General features: G+C 44.9%; 1 protein-coding gene across 2 annotated transcripts; it reads left to right on the forward strand.

Annotated features, from left to right (window-relative positions):
* Nucleotides 1-2,105: 2,105 nt before the first annotated feature.
* STON1 (stonin 1) lies at nt 2,106-16,074 on the forward strand. Of its 2 annotated transcripts, XM_065739636.1 has the most exons (4): nt 2,106-2,178; nt 7,937-9,906; nt 14,302-14,504; nt 14,851-16,074. In XM_065739636.1, the coding sequence occupies exons 2-4, from the start codon at nt 7,986-7,988 to the stop codon at nt 14,923-14,925; spliced, it is 2,199 nt and encodes a 732-aa protein (XP_065595708.1). In that variant the 5' UTR covers nt 2,106-2,178; nt 7,937-7,985; the 3' UTR covers nt 14,926-16,074. The 2 variants fall into 2 exon arrangements, with proteins under 2 accessions (XP_065595708.1, XP_065595710.1); XM_065739638.1 differs by lacking the exons at nt 14,302-14,504; nt 14,851-16,074 and adding an exon at nt 12,777-13,288.
* The last annotated feature ends 518 nt before the right edge of the window (nt 16,075-16,592 follow it).

The following is a 16,592-nucleotide window of genomic DNA, read 5'->3' on the forward strand; positions in this document are numbered from 1 at the left end:
ACAGACTTCCCCAAGAAACCAGATAATGTTTCTTATGAGGAGAAAGAATGTTCCCAGTGTTTCCTAAAATGCCAAGCAGTTGACTTACCTCCTGCTTACTCTCCTCAGAGTCTTAGCAAAGCATCTTTCTAATTCTACAGAGGAGCAACATTGCATTAAGCCATTGAAGCTCCTTGCCAGCTGGCCTTACCACACAGAAACAGCACCACAACACCCATGCTTGCCAGCCCAGCAGATGCAGCCTGCCTCAGTTGGGTGAGAAAGGACCTGCATAGAAGGCAGGTGAGAGCACAGGAGCACAAAATCCTCCCAAGGCAATCAAATAACTTCTCCCCCACACTCATATCAGTATAGTACTGACTGCCAGAGAGTTCCATTAAATGCTCCTCACTCCCAGCTCCCATAAGCACCTGTGGATGCTATTGCCAAGCAGTCTGTGAACAAGCTCAAGCTGTAATTGGCTGTCCTTGCCCCACACACACACCTGCAGAGCATGGAGCAGTCACCTGAACTGCTGGGATCTCTGTGGGCATCACACTCCACCTCCTGTTTTGGGGCTATTTGCCTGCTGTTGCACAAGGATAGTGTTGCACCCCTGTACAAAGTTTTTTGTCTCAGAAGTTGCATTAGAAGCCTGTAGGAGACTCAAGGACTCCCTGCTGCCTACACACGGTTGCCAGGGGCAATGAAGATAAGGGGAGGATCCCAGCTCGTGTTCTGCTTCTGAGATGGGATGAGGTGACCATAAGATGAGGGGTCCTTGCTCCTCGGGGTAGATAAGCTTGTGCAGTAGTGTCCGATGTGCAAAATGTGTTGTTATCTCAGAAACCCAGAGAAAGACTGGATCATCTATAAGGACCTTGCAGACAAAGGACTGCTGCCTTTTAGGGTCTTTTACCTCTTCTTTGCATGGAGCCTTTTGTGCCTTTTATTTTCTGTCTTTTTGTTATCGCTTTCTTCTCCTCCCCATCCCCAAGCCTAACTATCCAGGAATAAATAATAAATTGGTTGGGCAATATTGACTCACAAAGAGCCATAATCTCTCCCTGGGTATATACCTGTTATCCCAGGTCCTCGTCACCACAGCGAAATAAAGAAATCCCCTTGGTTTTTATGAACAGCCTTTATGACTCCTCGTGCGTGGAGATTGAACAGTGAGCCTGAATTATTTTCTTGGCGCTGACTCCTTGAAAAATCACCTGGGCTGGTTTATGTCATCAGTCTTCGAGCCAGGGAAGAATCCAGGTAAATCTGCAAGAACAGAGTGCCCTGCCAAGGAGGGTCAGCCTAGCTCCCAGCTCCATGCTGCTGAGCAACAGCTGCTCTCCTTGTCCAGCCACCCTGCTCGGCCCAAAGCTCATAGCCTGCATGATACATTTCTGCATTTCCTCCTGTTTTCACTTCTGGTTTTGCTTTCACTTCAAATTCCAAGATTACTTCCTGTTGCAGATTTACTTCTGATTTCATTTCCACTTTCGGTTCAGAGTCTGCTTCTGGTTACACTTGTATTTCTGATTCTACTTCTACTTCTGAGTTCACTTCTGGTTCTGGGCCCATTCCAGTTCCTGTTCCACGCCAGGCCGAAGCATCCCAACCTAACCTGAACCATGCCAGGTCAACCTGAGATGTGCTGTGCCGAGCCATTCTGAACAGAACCGTGCTAGGTCATGCCAAGCTGAGCTGTGCTAAACCAATCTGAGCCATGCCAGGCTGGGCTGAGTTGTTGATCCATGCTGAGCCACGAGCTGTGCCAAACCATGCTAAACCACACTGAGCTGTGCCGCTAAGAGTCACGCCAAACTATGCCATGCTGTGTTGAGACAAACCTTGCTGAGCTGTGCTGAACCATGCCTAGCTGTGCCGAACTGTGCTGTGCCAAGCCGGGCTGAGCTGAGCCGTGTTGTGCCGAACTGTGCCACTATGAGCTGTGCTGAGCTGCGCCATGCCATGCCATGCCGAGCCGAGCCAAACCGGGCCGGCCGACCCATCCCGGATTCAATCCATGCCAGTCCCAGCTGACCCGAGCCGACCCCACCCGAGCCGTGCCGAGCCGTGCTGGGGCGGGGCTGAGAGCCAGATCCTGGCCCCGCCCGCGGGGACTGAGCCCCTCCTGCCCGGCCGGTGCCGGCCGCTATTGCCGCGTCTGCTGCCGGCGGCGGCTCCGTCCCGTGCGGTCGGGTAAGGCGGGCACCCGCCGGGCCGGACTGGGTCGGGTTGCGCCGCCCCGCTCCGCTTCCCGGGGCCGTTGGGGCGATGCTGGGGCGGGGGGGGAAGCGGGGCGGCAGCGTCTGCGTCGTTTCGCGTTGGTGAAAGTGCAGCCGGGGGCTCGAGAGCCGGGGCGTGGGCTTCTTGTTTTGGGGCTGAAGCAGGCGAGTTGAAAAACGCTTGGCTCCGCCGTTTGTTGGCGGCGAAGGAGCGCGGCTGGGGGTGTGGGGGAAGCCTGGAGGCCCCGGGAGCGGCCCTAGGGCTGTGCCTGGGTCGGGCGTTGCGCCGGACGGCGGGGGCTGAGCCTTCCTTAGTTGGGGAAGAAAGCTGAGAAACAGAAACGGCCGTGCTGGGCTTTGCTGTGGTCAGACGCTGTGTTGAGGCCCGGCTGCGTTTCGTTGTCCTCTTTCCGTCCGCGCAAAGTTTCCTCTCGCTCGGGAAAACGATGGGATGTGTGTTAAGCGTAACAGGGCGGCTTTCTCACGTCGTGTCCAGATCCTTAATTGAGGCAAATGAAGGCATGCTTTTCCGTGTACGTGGATGTCACCTCCGACGCGGCACCGAGAGAGGGGGGACCAGTCACACATGTGGTTTTGTTGTATTTTTGAGGCAGCTTTTGCAATTAGCTGGTATGCAAGTGCTAGGGAAGGGCTGGTAGAATGGATCCAGGCTTGAGAAGCTCATTTCCAGCACTTAACCAGTGAAGACTGGCATGGTTGTTCCATGGCAAAGATGGGAATGGCTTGGAAGAGCGATGCTGAATTGCCATCCAGCCGCTCCCTGAGGAGCAGAGGGAGGTATGGGGTTCTGCCCTTGGAAACCAAGGGCAGGAGGGAACAGCACAGAGCAGTGCCAGGGCAGGGTCAGACTGGGCACTGGGAAGCTTTCTTCACCATGTGGGTGAAAGAGGCAGCCCAGAGAGGTGTTTGGTGCCCTGCAGCTGTCAGTGTTCAGCAGGTATTTGGGTAATGCTGTAACTTTTGTTTGGCCATGAAGTGGTCAGGCAGTGGGGGGGAAGATGATCTCTGAAGGTCCTTTCCAGCTGAACTTTCAGGTTACATAGAACAAGATAGGCTGTCCCTGTCTGGCTGTGCAGGGAAGTGAGTGTTTTGCTAGGCAGTGCTCTATAGCAGTTGTCCTCATCTCTGGGTGCTCTCCAGGGACAAAGCATTTGGGCTAATAAACAGGCATGACATTTTAATGACACAATGGCCTATTACCCTATGCTTGCTGCAGTGTTTGTATGTTCGCTTCCTTATTTTTTTTTCCCCCAGCACAGCCAGTGTCCAGCTGTGAGGTTTGCTTTATTCCAATCCCATGCATAAGCTCTGCTGCAGCTGCACTGTGCGGTTGCCATTGGAAGAGTGTTAATTTTTCACACCTGTGGGTGTGATATCAGCCTCTGTATCTATAAACTGTGAATGACTCGAGATGGAGCGGGCTGTTCCTGCTTCACGCTGAGGATGTGAGGATGCTCTGCTGGGGCTGGGAGTGGGGAATTTCACCCCTACAGCTTCTCCCAGCTGTGCCTGTGCCCTGCAGAGCCAGCAGTGCACCAGTGTCATGCTTTGAAGTACTTCTGACTCTTTACAGCAGCAACTTGTTGTCGAAAAGTTACCACATGAGTAATGCCGTGGGAGACTTCGTGCGCGTGTCCAAAACACAAACGAAAGCCAAGAAATTCCTGTTTCCAGTCAGCTTTGCCTTTTGCTTGTGTTTGTTGCAGCGGTGTAAGTTGAAGGTGGCTTTTCTTGTTGAGGAGATGTGGAGCGGAGTTTATTTAAAAGTTTATTTTATTTATTTAAAAGTGCAGCCATGTGCAGTCTTATAGCAAAACCGGAGGCAAATCAGTGTTTTACGTAGGAGGTTTTCTTCAGTGTAGTTATATAATAAACAGTACAGTGATACAAGGGAGATAGCTGTGAAGTTCAGAGATAAATTTGCCCTATTTTACTTGGGTATTACAGAGACTTAGGATGGTTAGGGTATTTGATATACCATGTGTGTTGTTACTTTATCCACAGAGAACTTGTACTTCCCCATGAAACCATTACACTTTATGGCAAAATGCTTTAAGGATTGTCTGCATATCTATACAACAAACAGTAACAACTCATACGGTGCTGTGATAGGACTGTGTGTACTAAGGAGGGTTTTGTGTTACTTTTTTACTCAGCATGTGAAGAGTGGATGAAGATATTCCTGGAAATATCATTTCCATGCTCTCATGTATGGGGGTCATAGTCCACCAGGGCAGTGCAGACACAACTGGCTGAGGAATGAGGATGTCATGTACCAGAGGCAATAGTTGGAGTTGCCTCTTGCAGCAAGCAAGTTGTTATGCTTGCACTGCAGGAGCGGATAGCAGAAGTTGAGCAGTATTTTAGCTACAAATTTGATGTGGGATTTTAGAAGCAGTAAAGGACTTGGTAATAGCTACAGCTTGTAAAATCTCACTATAACGGGGCAGGGATCCTTTTCATTACGTCCTTGAGGTAATGAAATGAAGAAATTAAGTTGAAACTTCTGTTTCTTAGATGCTGAGAGATTGAGTTCATCTGGTAAACGGCAAGATTGATTTTAGGCAGAACGGGATGAGCCGAAGCGAGTCTCAGCTTTTGGGTTCTAATTGAGGATCATCTGTCATTTCAGCCAGCTACTTTTTCTAATCCTAACGTTCTAAAAATGGCATTTCCTGTCACATATCTGAATGAGACGCTGCACGTGCTTGTAATTTAGATGTTATGGGCTGCACAGCATATGTGGTCATAGAGATCAATGGCGTCTCGTATTGTTTTCCTGTTACCTAAAATGTTTGGGTTACGCTTACACGCATCCCGAGGGAGCTTTTGGAGCACAGATGAATCTGTTTTGCAGCCTGACTTTACTGCCTTTTAAAGGAAGAATGTCCCAATTCTTAAGAAGGAATTTGAAGTGCTTTTTAGCACCAAAAGAACTGGAGAGGCAAGATTAAGTCGCTGTGTTGTGCAGATGTAACAGCATCAGGGAGCAAACTGCATAAAGCAGGTAAGACTGTGCTGAGTGCTAGATGGGTGGTGCTGCCTGGGACAGAGGAGAGAGTGTGTGATAGGGCATCACAAAAAAGTAATAAAAATCAAATCCTTCTGAAAAAGTAATAAAAGGTGAAAGCCGCTGTCTTTGAGTGGAAAATGAATGCTGTTGTCAGTGCAGAGAGCTCCGTCTGCCCAAGTGTTTTCCGTCACGGACATGCAGCAACTGAAGTTAAATATTTGGCAGGCAAATTCAAACAGCTTTATGAGTGCGTTCTGTAACAGGGAGAAACGTGCTCAATAATCTGCAACGTCACGTTGTAAGAAGTCTGAGTAGCAACGGAAGCTGGGAAAAAAAGAATAGTTTAGCATCTGGAAACAATACCGAGCACTGAAAAACTTCATTTGTCACGTGAGAAGGAGTTACGATGCAAAATGCACTTTTTTTTTTCCCTGTAAACAGCATTCATCTTGGCTTGTGTTTCCACTTAATCTTTCCCATTCTCGCAGCCTTTAGTTGGCGGTGGGAGGCGAGGCAGCCAGCTGAGCTCGCCGTCATTTCCGTTGGGCTGGTCCTGTGCATCTCTCCCAGAGCCCGTGCAGCAAGAAGGGCTTGCTCTCGGCCCTGCTCTTTCCTCTCTGGCAATTGTTTACTTGTTGTAAGTGCCAGATGTGGATGGAGTGAGGCTGAAAACATGGAAGCTCGCTATGTGTGGAAATAGTCGTTAATACCGCAGAACGTACAGAGGAGGGGTGTGTGAAACAGGAGGGGAAAACGACCAAACTAGGGAACAACGAGCTGTGATTTTTCTTTCCCCTGCTGCCCTTGATTTTGATGAAGAGATGGAGTGGGTGAAGGATACAGTAGTAGCTGTGTGTCTGAGCTATGAAAGCCATTTGTAACTTTTTCTCCCCCTCTTTATGTGTGGAGAGAATGTTTATAAAATAACTGGCATAGCACAAATATTTTTACTGACAAAGAAGTCGAGAGGTCAGAAAAATAATGAAGGCCCAGAGTGTCTCGACGCCAAGCACATATTTGTCCAGCAGTAGAGAGAGTGCTTTGTGTCAGTTAGATGATTTCTTTGAGGCTGTTGACTAGCCAAGAAATAAAGGAGGAATTTTAAGAAGTAATGACTTGTAGTGTAAGATTTAACTTGGGTGAAGTTTGTTGTCTTTGGAAACAGACTATTCTCCAAACACTACAGATGAGGAATAGCTTTTGTGGCTACGTGATTTATACATGTATCCTTGCCCTGCAATTAAAAAATAGCCTATGTCTGTTTGTACATGAAGGAGAATGGCTCCAAGCCATCGTTATCTAACTGTGATTAACAGAGTAATGCGTGTGCAGGTAGCTTTGTGTAAATGAACTCTGCCTTCCTTGTGCTTTCAGGCAAACGCGAACACTTTCTGACACAATGAGAGTACATTTGAGAAATGAACAATGTTCATGTAGGCCCTGTGGTGCTTTGTTGTAGTGGATTCCTTTGCAGTCATCAGCCATTTATTTCTTACTCCTGCATCAAGTCAGGAGCAGTGGGAAGAACTTTGGGGATGATGCATCCTACGTAAGGATACAATGAGCATTTTCATTTCAGTGCATGGCTTAAAACAGTAAAGGCAAGCAGAATTAATAACCAGTAAATACTGGTTACAGTCCTGCTCAGAGGACATGTAGCTGTGCGCTTTACCAAAGTTAATCTGTTTGATGAAGTGTGGCTTATTAATTGATTTGAAGCCTGGTGCTTTTTCCAGGACGCCTGCCAATTCAGTGAGTAGCATATGTTGTTACTTACTTGGCCTTGACTTGCAGCATTGCATCTCTTCTGAAGGTTTTTAGTCTAGGTGTATTGTATTCTTATCATCATAGCATCACACAATGGTTTGGGTTGGAAGGGATCTCAAAGCCCCCTCAGCCCCACCCTCTGCCACGTGCAGGGCTGCCCCCACCAGCTCAGGCTGCCCAGGGCCCATCCAACGTGGCCTTGGGCACCTCCAGGGATGGAGGACCCACATCTCTCTGGTGGCAGTGCCGGGGCCTTGCTGCCCTCTGAGTAAAGAATTTCCCCCAGTGTCTAACCTACGTTTCCCCTCTTTTAGTTTAAAGCCGTTCCTATTTGTCTTATCACTGTCAGACCATATAGAACGTTGGTCTCTATCTTTTTATAAGCTCCTTCTGGCTGCAATTAGGTCCCTCTGGAGCCTTCTCTTCTCTGGGCTTAACATGCTCAGCTTTCTCAGCCTTTCTTCAATAGAGGAGAGGTGCTCCAGCCCTCTGAGCATGTTCACTGCCCTCCTCTGGAGCCATTCCAACAGCTCCTCATTACTGTGCTGCGGGCCCCAGGCTTGGGCACAGTACTGCAGGTACGGTCTCATGGGGGCTTAGTTATAAGAAGAAAAGAGCTAGTTATAAGGGCTCTCTTATAACTAGCTCTTTCTTGTTTATAAACATTTCCACTTTCCCTGTCTAACTTTATTGTGACATGTGTGATCTCTAAGGGCCTAAATCCAGAGCTGAAAGAACTGAATGGCCAAGGGGTTGTGACTATATAGTTTATAAGGTCCCTTCCAACCCAAACCACTTCATGATTCTATGTGGCTTCTCAACTGCATGCAGTTTTTAAGCTTTGTGTGGTTTGAGTGTTGTAAGGGTTGGGTTTCTCGCTATTGTCTTTTAAGAGAATTGTTTTCTGCTGATGTCTGTTGTTTCTTCATAGATGGTTTGTGGGTGATATATCTGCGAGCACTTCAGATTTCTGACACAAGATGTGTTCCACAAATCCAGCCAACTGGGTTACCTTCGATGATGAGCCGCTCTTCCAGTCACCTCAGAAATTGGTTCATAATCAGAGCAGTTGTAAAGCAAATGGACTGAAACTCAATCTCTCTACTGTGCATGAATCTTCAAGTCGATCGTCTTCTACAGGCAGCACTCCACTCTCATCTCCTGTAGTTGACTTCTACCTAAGCCCTGGCCCACCCAGTAACTCTCCACTTACTACACCTACCAGAGAATACCCAGCCATGCAGAAGCATGGGATTCATGTCCTTTATCCTATTCCTGAATGGCCACCAAATGCTAACCTTCCGTCACCTGGGGTTTGCTCTTCCTTAGTGTCACAGAAACCCAGCAGCCTTCTTTTGACTAATGACGATTCAGTTAAGACTTCAATCTCCAAATCAGTAGATGAAGGAAACACTGATCTGCAAGGAAGCTATGATACGTCAGAGGAGTCATCCGCAGTGGAGCAGTTCCCATACTTTCAGACTGACGGTGGTTTTTCCAGTCCCTTTTGGAAGGAAGGATACTCGCTCAGTACATCACCAGCTAACATTAATGTGTACAGGAAGGATAAACTGATTGATAAAGGCACGTGTCATGCTAAAGAAAAGGAGATTTGCCACGATCAGAAGAGTCTTAACCAGGGCTCCTTCAACTACATCTGTGAGAGACTTGAACACTTGCAAGCTGATGGCTCCGATGCTGTGGGAGACCTGCCCATCTCCAGTTCTCATGAATGGCACAAGGAATCCCCAGCTGTTCCTCACAGCCTGTTCAGGAGCCGGAAAGCTGATGGATGGCCGTTCATGCTGAGGATTCCTGAAAAGAAGAATATGATGTCATCTCGGCAATGGGGCCCTATTTACCTTAGGGTTCTAGCTGGAGGAATATTACAGATGTACTATGAAAAAGGACTTGAAAAACCTTTCAAAGAATTCCAGCTTCAGCCACACTGTAAGCTATCTGAACCCAAATTAGAGAGCTACAATGTTTCAGGAAAAATCCACACCGTGAAGATTGAGTGTGTATCTTACACAGAGAAAAGGAGGTATCATCCCAAGGTAGAAGTGATCCACGAGCCAGAGGTTGAGCAGATGTTAAAGCTGGGGACCACAGATTATAATGACTTCACTGATTTCCTTGTAACAGTTGAGGAAGAGCTTATGAAACTTCCTACCACTTCTAAACAAAGGAGGAATTATGAAGAGCAAGAAATGACTCTGGAAATAGTGGATAACTTTTGGGGAAAAGTCACTAAAGGAGAAGGAAAGCTTGTAGAAAGTGCTGTCATCACACATGTTTATTGTTTGTGTTTTGTGAATGGAGGCACTGACTGCTTTCTAACTCTAAATGACGTGGAACTCCAGAAGAGGGATGAGCGTTACTTTGAGAAGGAGACAGAGAAGAAATGGATCAGTATTCTGGATTGCCATTTCCACAGCTGTGTCAAAATGCAGGAATTTGAGCAATTGCGAATTATCAAGTTTACACCCCCTGATGCCTGTAGGCTGGAGCTAATGCGTTTCAGGACGCAGTATCATGGAGATGACCTTCCGTTTTCTCTGAAGGCAATGGTAGTGGTTCAGGGGGCATATGTAGAACTTCAGGCTTTTATAAATATGTCTTCAACTGCTCTGATCCCGACACGGTTACCCTCTGTGAAATGCTGCGAGAATGTTATGATACGCTTTCCAGTTCCTGCACAGTGGGTCAAAGCACTTTGGACCATGAACTTGCAGAGGCAGAAGTCCCTGAAAGCAAAAATGAATAGAAGAACGTGCCTTGGTTCTTTACATGAGGTTGAATCTGATCCTGTGATACAAGTCTCGATTGGAACGGCGAAATATGAGAGTGCCTACAGGGCCGTTGTGTGGAAGATAGACAGGCTTCCAGATAAGAACTCAAGTAAATAATTTGCTCTATAAATTGATGGGCTTGGTTGCATGTCTTCCCAGGGTTTTTGCATTGTTCTTATGCTTGTCTGTGTGATTTATTTTTTTTTTAATGTAAGGGCATTTTTCCAATTCAGTGGAGTCAGTAATTATAAGGTTACAGTAGCGTGAAAGTGGATCTCATCATTTTGAGTAAACCTCAAGCTTGGAGTAAGAAAAGATGGAAGGGTTTAAGCTTCAAAGGTTTATGCTGGACAGTGGTGCCAAGCCAGTGTTATGCAGTTAATGGAGAGTTACTGGGACTTCTGCACTGTGGCTTTCTGGCCTCTTTTAAGAAATGGCGGATATAATCTTTAACTAGAAAGTGCCATGGTCAAACTTATAGCAGCTTGACTGTGCTTCTGCAAAGGCTGTTATCTACTGCCTCATTTATGGGTCTGTGGCAGTAGCTGCACTGCCAAAGAATGCCTCCCACTCGATTCTGGTTGCTCTCTGATGACGATACCTCAGTAGATACTTGCAGCAATAAAACCAGCTAGATTTATAGTCGTACACATGGGAATTGTTAATTTCTCACTAAGTAAAATAGTTGGCTCCTGTTAGTTGCGCAAAAATATGATTTGGAGGCACAGGAAAACAAAACTATACAGTTAGAAAATTCCTATGTTTTGTCATGTTACAAGTTTACTAGGCCTACACAGTCATTGTCTAAAGGCATACAAGCTCTTGAAGAACATATTATTCTGCTTTAACTTCTGTAGAATGAAAACACTTGATCCTTTGCTTGGATAGCTGTTTTAGAACAGTTTAGAACAGCTAGAACTAGTGCTTTTACATTGTGTTGTAATACTGGTGCCTTTAGTGTTATTCATTGGGTCTTATTGAGGCATTCAGAGAAGAACCTCAAGCAATTTTGCCTTTCCATTTCTACTGATCTACACAGGAGGGGGGAGGACTCAAATGCTGCAGTGGTCAAATTCAGAAAGGACATTGTGTTAACACCATCTCATTTCTTCCTCTTCCTTTGCCTTGACCTTTGGCCAAGTCTGTTTGGTTTGTCTTGATTTCCCCGAGACTCACTGCTCGGAGAGGAGGCGACCATAGAATCACAGAATATCTTCAGTTGGAAGGGACCCATAAGGATCATGGATTCCAACTCCTGGCTCGATGTAGCAACAAAAATGGGGAGGGGGGCTGTTTTCTCCACAGACTTAGAGGACTGTGTTTTTGGGTCACTTTTAATATTCCTTTTGATATCCCTGTAGTATAGGTTTGCTTCTGCAAAATCAAGGCACCAGCTTTAGTCAGGCAATTTTAAAGAAGATTATGAGTTGTCTGCAGTTTTTAATTCCCTGCAGTTCGTTCACCTTAAGATTAGATGTGCGCAATTAAACTCAGATTTTTGGTATTTGAAAGTAAGAACCTTCTTTTTGTGGCGTCCTACAGTTCATGCTGTTTTTCAAGAGTGCTTTAAACTTTGGACACTTGAATAGTTCCTCTGGCTGAGATTTGCAAAATCATCTGTATTCTTGGAATGCTCATGTGTTTGAGAAAGCATTTCACTAGCGGTCAAATTTTAGAGCTTTTTATCAAGTATTCTGCGCGCGTTTAAGGTTTTAAAAAATAGAACTGTCCCAAGGCATGCCAAAAATCTTGAGGCAGTCAAACTAATAGAAATATGTAAACACTCATAATGTGTTTATTGCAGCAAGAAAAAATATGCCAAGGTTTTTGCTTTCAAAAAGCTTTTGTTCAAAGCTTAAAAAAGGCGGGGGGAGGGAAAGATTGCTTGCAGTCATGTTGTAATTCCATTTATAGACAGTGAAATGTGTTAGTATTCACTGGGTTCTACTAAATTGCTTTCTTGGAGGACTGCTGGTGGAGCGAATGCTATGTCAGCTCTGAGATACTGCAGGTTTTCAAAGCTGCCTGTGCTTATTTAGTTATACAAACGGAGAGCTTGGAGCCTAAGCGTTAGCGTAAATTGAAGAAAGGTTAAAAGGCCTCAGACTTTGGAAGGCTGATCCAATTAAGTTTCTGCAGATTGAGTGAATCCGCTGTTTGTGAAATCAGGGCTTTGTATACAGAAGCAGGGAACGTTCTGTGATTTCAGCACAGTGCTGGGGCTGGTCTTTGCACTGGAAGATCCGTGCACGTGTGCTGCCTGGAGAGCCTGGGAAACACTATAGTTGCAATTGCTGTGTTTCAGTCTCTTGCGATGTAAATTTCTGCCTGTGGTATTTCCTGCAAAGCCAGCTCTGTCTTTGGACCCTTGTGTATGGCCTGAATTGTCTGAATTCATGAGCCCTTCTCAGATCAAGGTTGCTTGAATGCTACCTTGGGTGGCTGGGTGCTAAGTAGTGTGAGTAAAGGCAGCAAAGTTAAATTAACAATGGCTTGTGAAGCGCTACCTGAATGTCAGAATCTCATTTCATAGACAGTTTTTTGTTTGGTTTTGTTTATTTTTTCAGAGGTTAGGAGCAAGAATTTGGAGTATTTTTTGGAGATAAGAGCCAGGTTGTCAGATGTAAAGTAGGATTTAGGTTACAAGCTTTTTGAACTGAGAGACAAGTTGTCTGATCACCTCAAACCCAGGATTTCTGTCTTAAGTTAGCCAGTAAAAGCTCTATTTTCTCTCCAAATTGTCCAGTTGCCTTTCAGAAGTGATTCGTTTCAATCAGGCCTGATGGTCATGTCTCCATGATGCCTGAAAGGACATATTTTGCATAGCTAGACATGGATCTGAATAGTATGTTGCTTTATCTTTTACTGGGCATCTTTACAGGCTTACACTATGCCTGCTGTGTCCCACTTGTTTTTCCACATTTTCTGTTTCTGGCCAGCATCTTGTTTATTTAATATTACTGTTTCTTTTGCAAAAAGGTTTTGTACACGCAGCCTCTCTTTCTGCTAACTCCAGTGTAATACTAGGCTGGGAAACAACAGTTTCGTGGAGCAGAGGTGACGAGGACTGGCAAGTTTTAGGTGAAAATTAAAGCAGTGCTCATCATCTTCTGAGTGCTGTGCTGGGCGATCAGTGTTCAACAGCTTCATGTTCAACAGCTGATGGGAAGAGGTCGTTCCATGCTTGCTTCTACCAGGATCCACCAGCAGGCAGAGGAACTTGTCTACGTGTGGTGAGTGCCTCTGTTTTGGCAGTAGGTGTTGGGGGAATTCCTATGTTTTGGGGCAATTAAAAGGGTGAAGTGGATGCTGCTCCAGAGGACTTGGGGCAGAAGCCTTACCCTGATCCCAAAACTGTAATCTCTACTTTTGCAGGCTACAACCCAGGGGAGAGAAAGAACCCCAGAACCTACCAGATCTCAACACCAAGACCACATCAAGCGTGCTCTGCATCTGGCAGTGTGTTAGCTGGAAAACAAGCTCAGATGTATTTTTTTGAGTGCTCTGAGATACCTGAACCATGCTTATGCCTTGTTTTAATGAGGATTATCTAGCATCAGCCCGAGAGGAACAGCCCATTTATATCATCATCTGAGACCACGTGGACATGTACCATCAGACATTTACTCATCCAGGAAAATTTCAAGCAGGAGTTATTTTGTGGATTGCTGTTCTCAGGAGACAAAATACTTTTTCAGACAACTCCATTACTACTTGTTTCATCACGGTTGTCAGTGGTGTGTGGGCTGGTTTGACCCGCTACCATGAGGATTGAGGCAGGGGGCCCACGCCCCAGGGAAGAGAAAGGGGGAAAGGGAAAAAGGGAGATGGGCCTAGGAACAAAACAGCAGCAACGATCTGAGGAGGAAAGCTAATTTACTAAATAAGATATCAGAAAGCAAAGTAACACGATATAATTGGAATTGAGGCTAATGGATCAAATAAAGAGAGCAAGAGAAAGTGTCCAATAAACCGAAGGCCTTACGCTAATGCTGAAGGCGGACGGCTGCAACAAACACCCACTGCTGAGCTCCATCCCGAAGGGAACAGAGACGGTCCCGTGACCACAGACAGTTTTTATCTTTTCCCTCTGAGCTGAAACGTGTAAAAATACAAAGCATCATACAGTCCTCTGGGGAATGTAGTTCTTCTTCTCTTCTGAGACAGACATATCCGTGACTATTGATGATCCATGGCAGCTAGAGCATTAACTCTTTAACTCCCAATACACTACATGATGTTATGATGTGGAATATCAATAATATAACAAAAATCATAAAACCATGACAACAGTCCTCCCTCCCACAGCAGAGGAAGATGCTGAGTTTGGTTTCCAAAAGCTCCTTGATGTATGGTCTTTTACCATAGGAAGGCAGCTATGCATTAATAAAAATAGAGCTGTGAGATCCTGCCAGCAGATTAACTGTGCATGATAAACCAAGAAAAAGATAATTAACTGATGGTGTTTTTTTATGTTTATTTGTCCGTTACTTCCTTTTTAAAGGTGCAGATCATCCACACAGCCTGTCCTACAAACTGGAGCTTGGATCAGACCAGGAAATACCTTCTGACTGGTATCCATTTGCCACTGTGCAGTTCATCATGCACGATACCTGTGCCTCAGGAACAGAAGTGAAGTCACTGGGCTTAGAGAGTGATGTGCAGCCCCAGAAGCACGTGATTCAGAAAGCTTTTTACAATTGCCAGGTATCTTCAGGACTGTTTCCTTTTTTTTTTCCTTCCTTTTCCTCCTTTGCCCTATTCCATACGGTATTCTAACCTTTCATGTGCTTGAGAATAAGGGCTGAAACCATTCCAGCAAAGGAATCATTAAAAAATAATTCCTCATCTGATCAAAGATAACACTGAAAAACAGAACTGTAAATGCAGCCTTGTTTTTCCTCAGTGAGCTATTTTTGGGAGCAGTGATTTTGAAATCTGTTGGGTCTGGAAATGTTTTAATTCTGCATCAAAGCTCTTATTTATGCTGTTGCTGCAGATCGTGTTTTCAATTGTTTGCTAATTCTACCTGCCTTTTGTTTTCTAACTACAGGTTGAAATTGAAAAGAACTGGATTAGGCTTGATGGAGAAGATCCAGATAAGGCTGGCAACTGCTTAATGCAGTGAAAGAGGACAGCAGGCATCGTTGTAGGGTATTTACACAGGAAATTCTATTGTTAGAAACAGCGCCATGACCTACTTAAGGATAAAAAGTCATTGAATATATTTATATATTTTTAAGTGCCTTTGGGTTTGGTTCTGCACATCAGCACTTGTTTGACTGGCTTGTGTTCAAGTCACGCTCCTGTCAAGGGAAAACTGGTATGAGCAAGGTCTGCTTGTAAAGGTTTGTAGGATGCGAGCACTTACTTGACTGATGGTAATGCATTTTTTTTCCCGTTGCATATCTATGACTTGGGAGCAATCTCATATTCCACACTGAACCCTAATGGCACTACTCAAAGAGTTCAAGTCACTTGGACATACAGTACTCAGCAATAAAGGCTGCCAGGGCTCTTGCAGACCAGCATCTGTGTAGGGTCCAGCAGGACCAATTTCATATTTTTTAGTGACGCTTGAAAACCTGCATCTCCTGTGTTTCTGTTCTCCATGGTTTATGTGAACAGAACAAATTGTAATATTATTCTCTATGAGAGCTTCAACTAATGAGTTAGAACCAGGGTGATTTCATTGGTAAAATGGGAAATCTTCTTCTGCAATAATATTCCTCATTTTTCTGTGGCAGTGAGCGTTTCCTTCCCAGCACTTTTGTCTATGTCAGCATTAGTCTTTTTTTTTTTTTTTCACTGCTGGAGCAAGTGAGGGGGCAGATCCTCTGCAAGTGTAAATCAGCCCATTCCTGTTTCATTTGGTGAAACTCTGATCATTTACACCAGCAGAGGGCTTTGCCCACAGATTGAAAAAATGGTGATTGCTACCAATTGCTTCTTTAGGATGCAGGGTCCAGATGCTGTTCTGGATACCTCAGGAGCTTCTGCACCGCTGTCTGAAGGAACTTCAAGACAGAGGGCATGTCTTCCTATGCATGGGAAGTGAGAGGTTTTTATTGTGCCCCTGGCCTAAGGCATTTCTGGAGGGAAACAATGCAGGAGTGGACTATTGCAAGGAGAGTGAAGCTGTGTCACTTCACCAGATAGCTACTAGTACTTTATTAATGTGCTAACATCCTATCAGTGTAATTTAGGAAAAGTTTTTCCACCTTAATCGCCATTATCCCGTTAATGATTTTATGCAGGCTGTAATTCACGCTTCAAAAAAGAAATAAATTGAAAAAAAAATAATACTCTTAATATGTTTTTCTTTTTGATGCAGTATTCCTAAAGTAATCCTTACTTTGAACTGACAGTTTTTGGAGAACAAAAGTACAGTAATGCACTAAGTTTCACTTTATATTTTTCTACAGCTTGTAACTGTTTATATGATCGCTGTAAAAATACAGATAAATGTTATTCCACCAAAGTAGAAAAATGTGGGATATGCACTGAGAAAATTACCAGTCAGAGGAAACAGAAGGCTGTAATAGGAACATAGTTTGCCACAATAAACTTTTCTCCCTGTTTGGAAACTGAGAATGAGATGGATAATAGATTCTGTAGTAAGTCCTGGGAGCAAGCTTTTATGGGTATTGCACTGCCAGAGCCCCAAAAAGACTATTATGATATTTTGTCATCTTTATATTATCTCCTTTTATTGGCAGATGATATAAATCTAAGCGAGCATGGGAGTACGGTAGCGATCCAAAATATGTCTCAGATATTGCATCCTCCATAACT

Source organism: Cyrtonyx montezumae, unplaced genomic scaffold, assembly GCF_038088225.1.
Source record: "Cyrtonyx montezumae isolate F1298 unplaced genomic scaffold, pur_monq_1.0 scaffold_24, whole genome shotgun sequence".
NCBI lineage: Eukaryota > Metazoa > Chordata > Aves > Galliformes > Odontophoridae > Cyrtonyx > Cyrtonyx montezumae.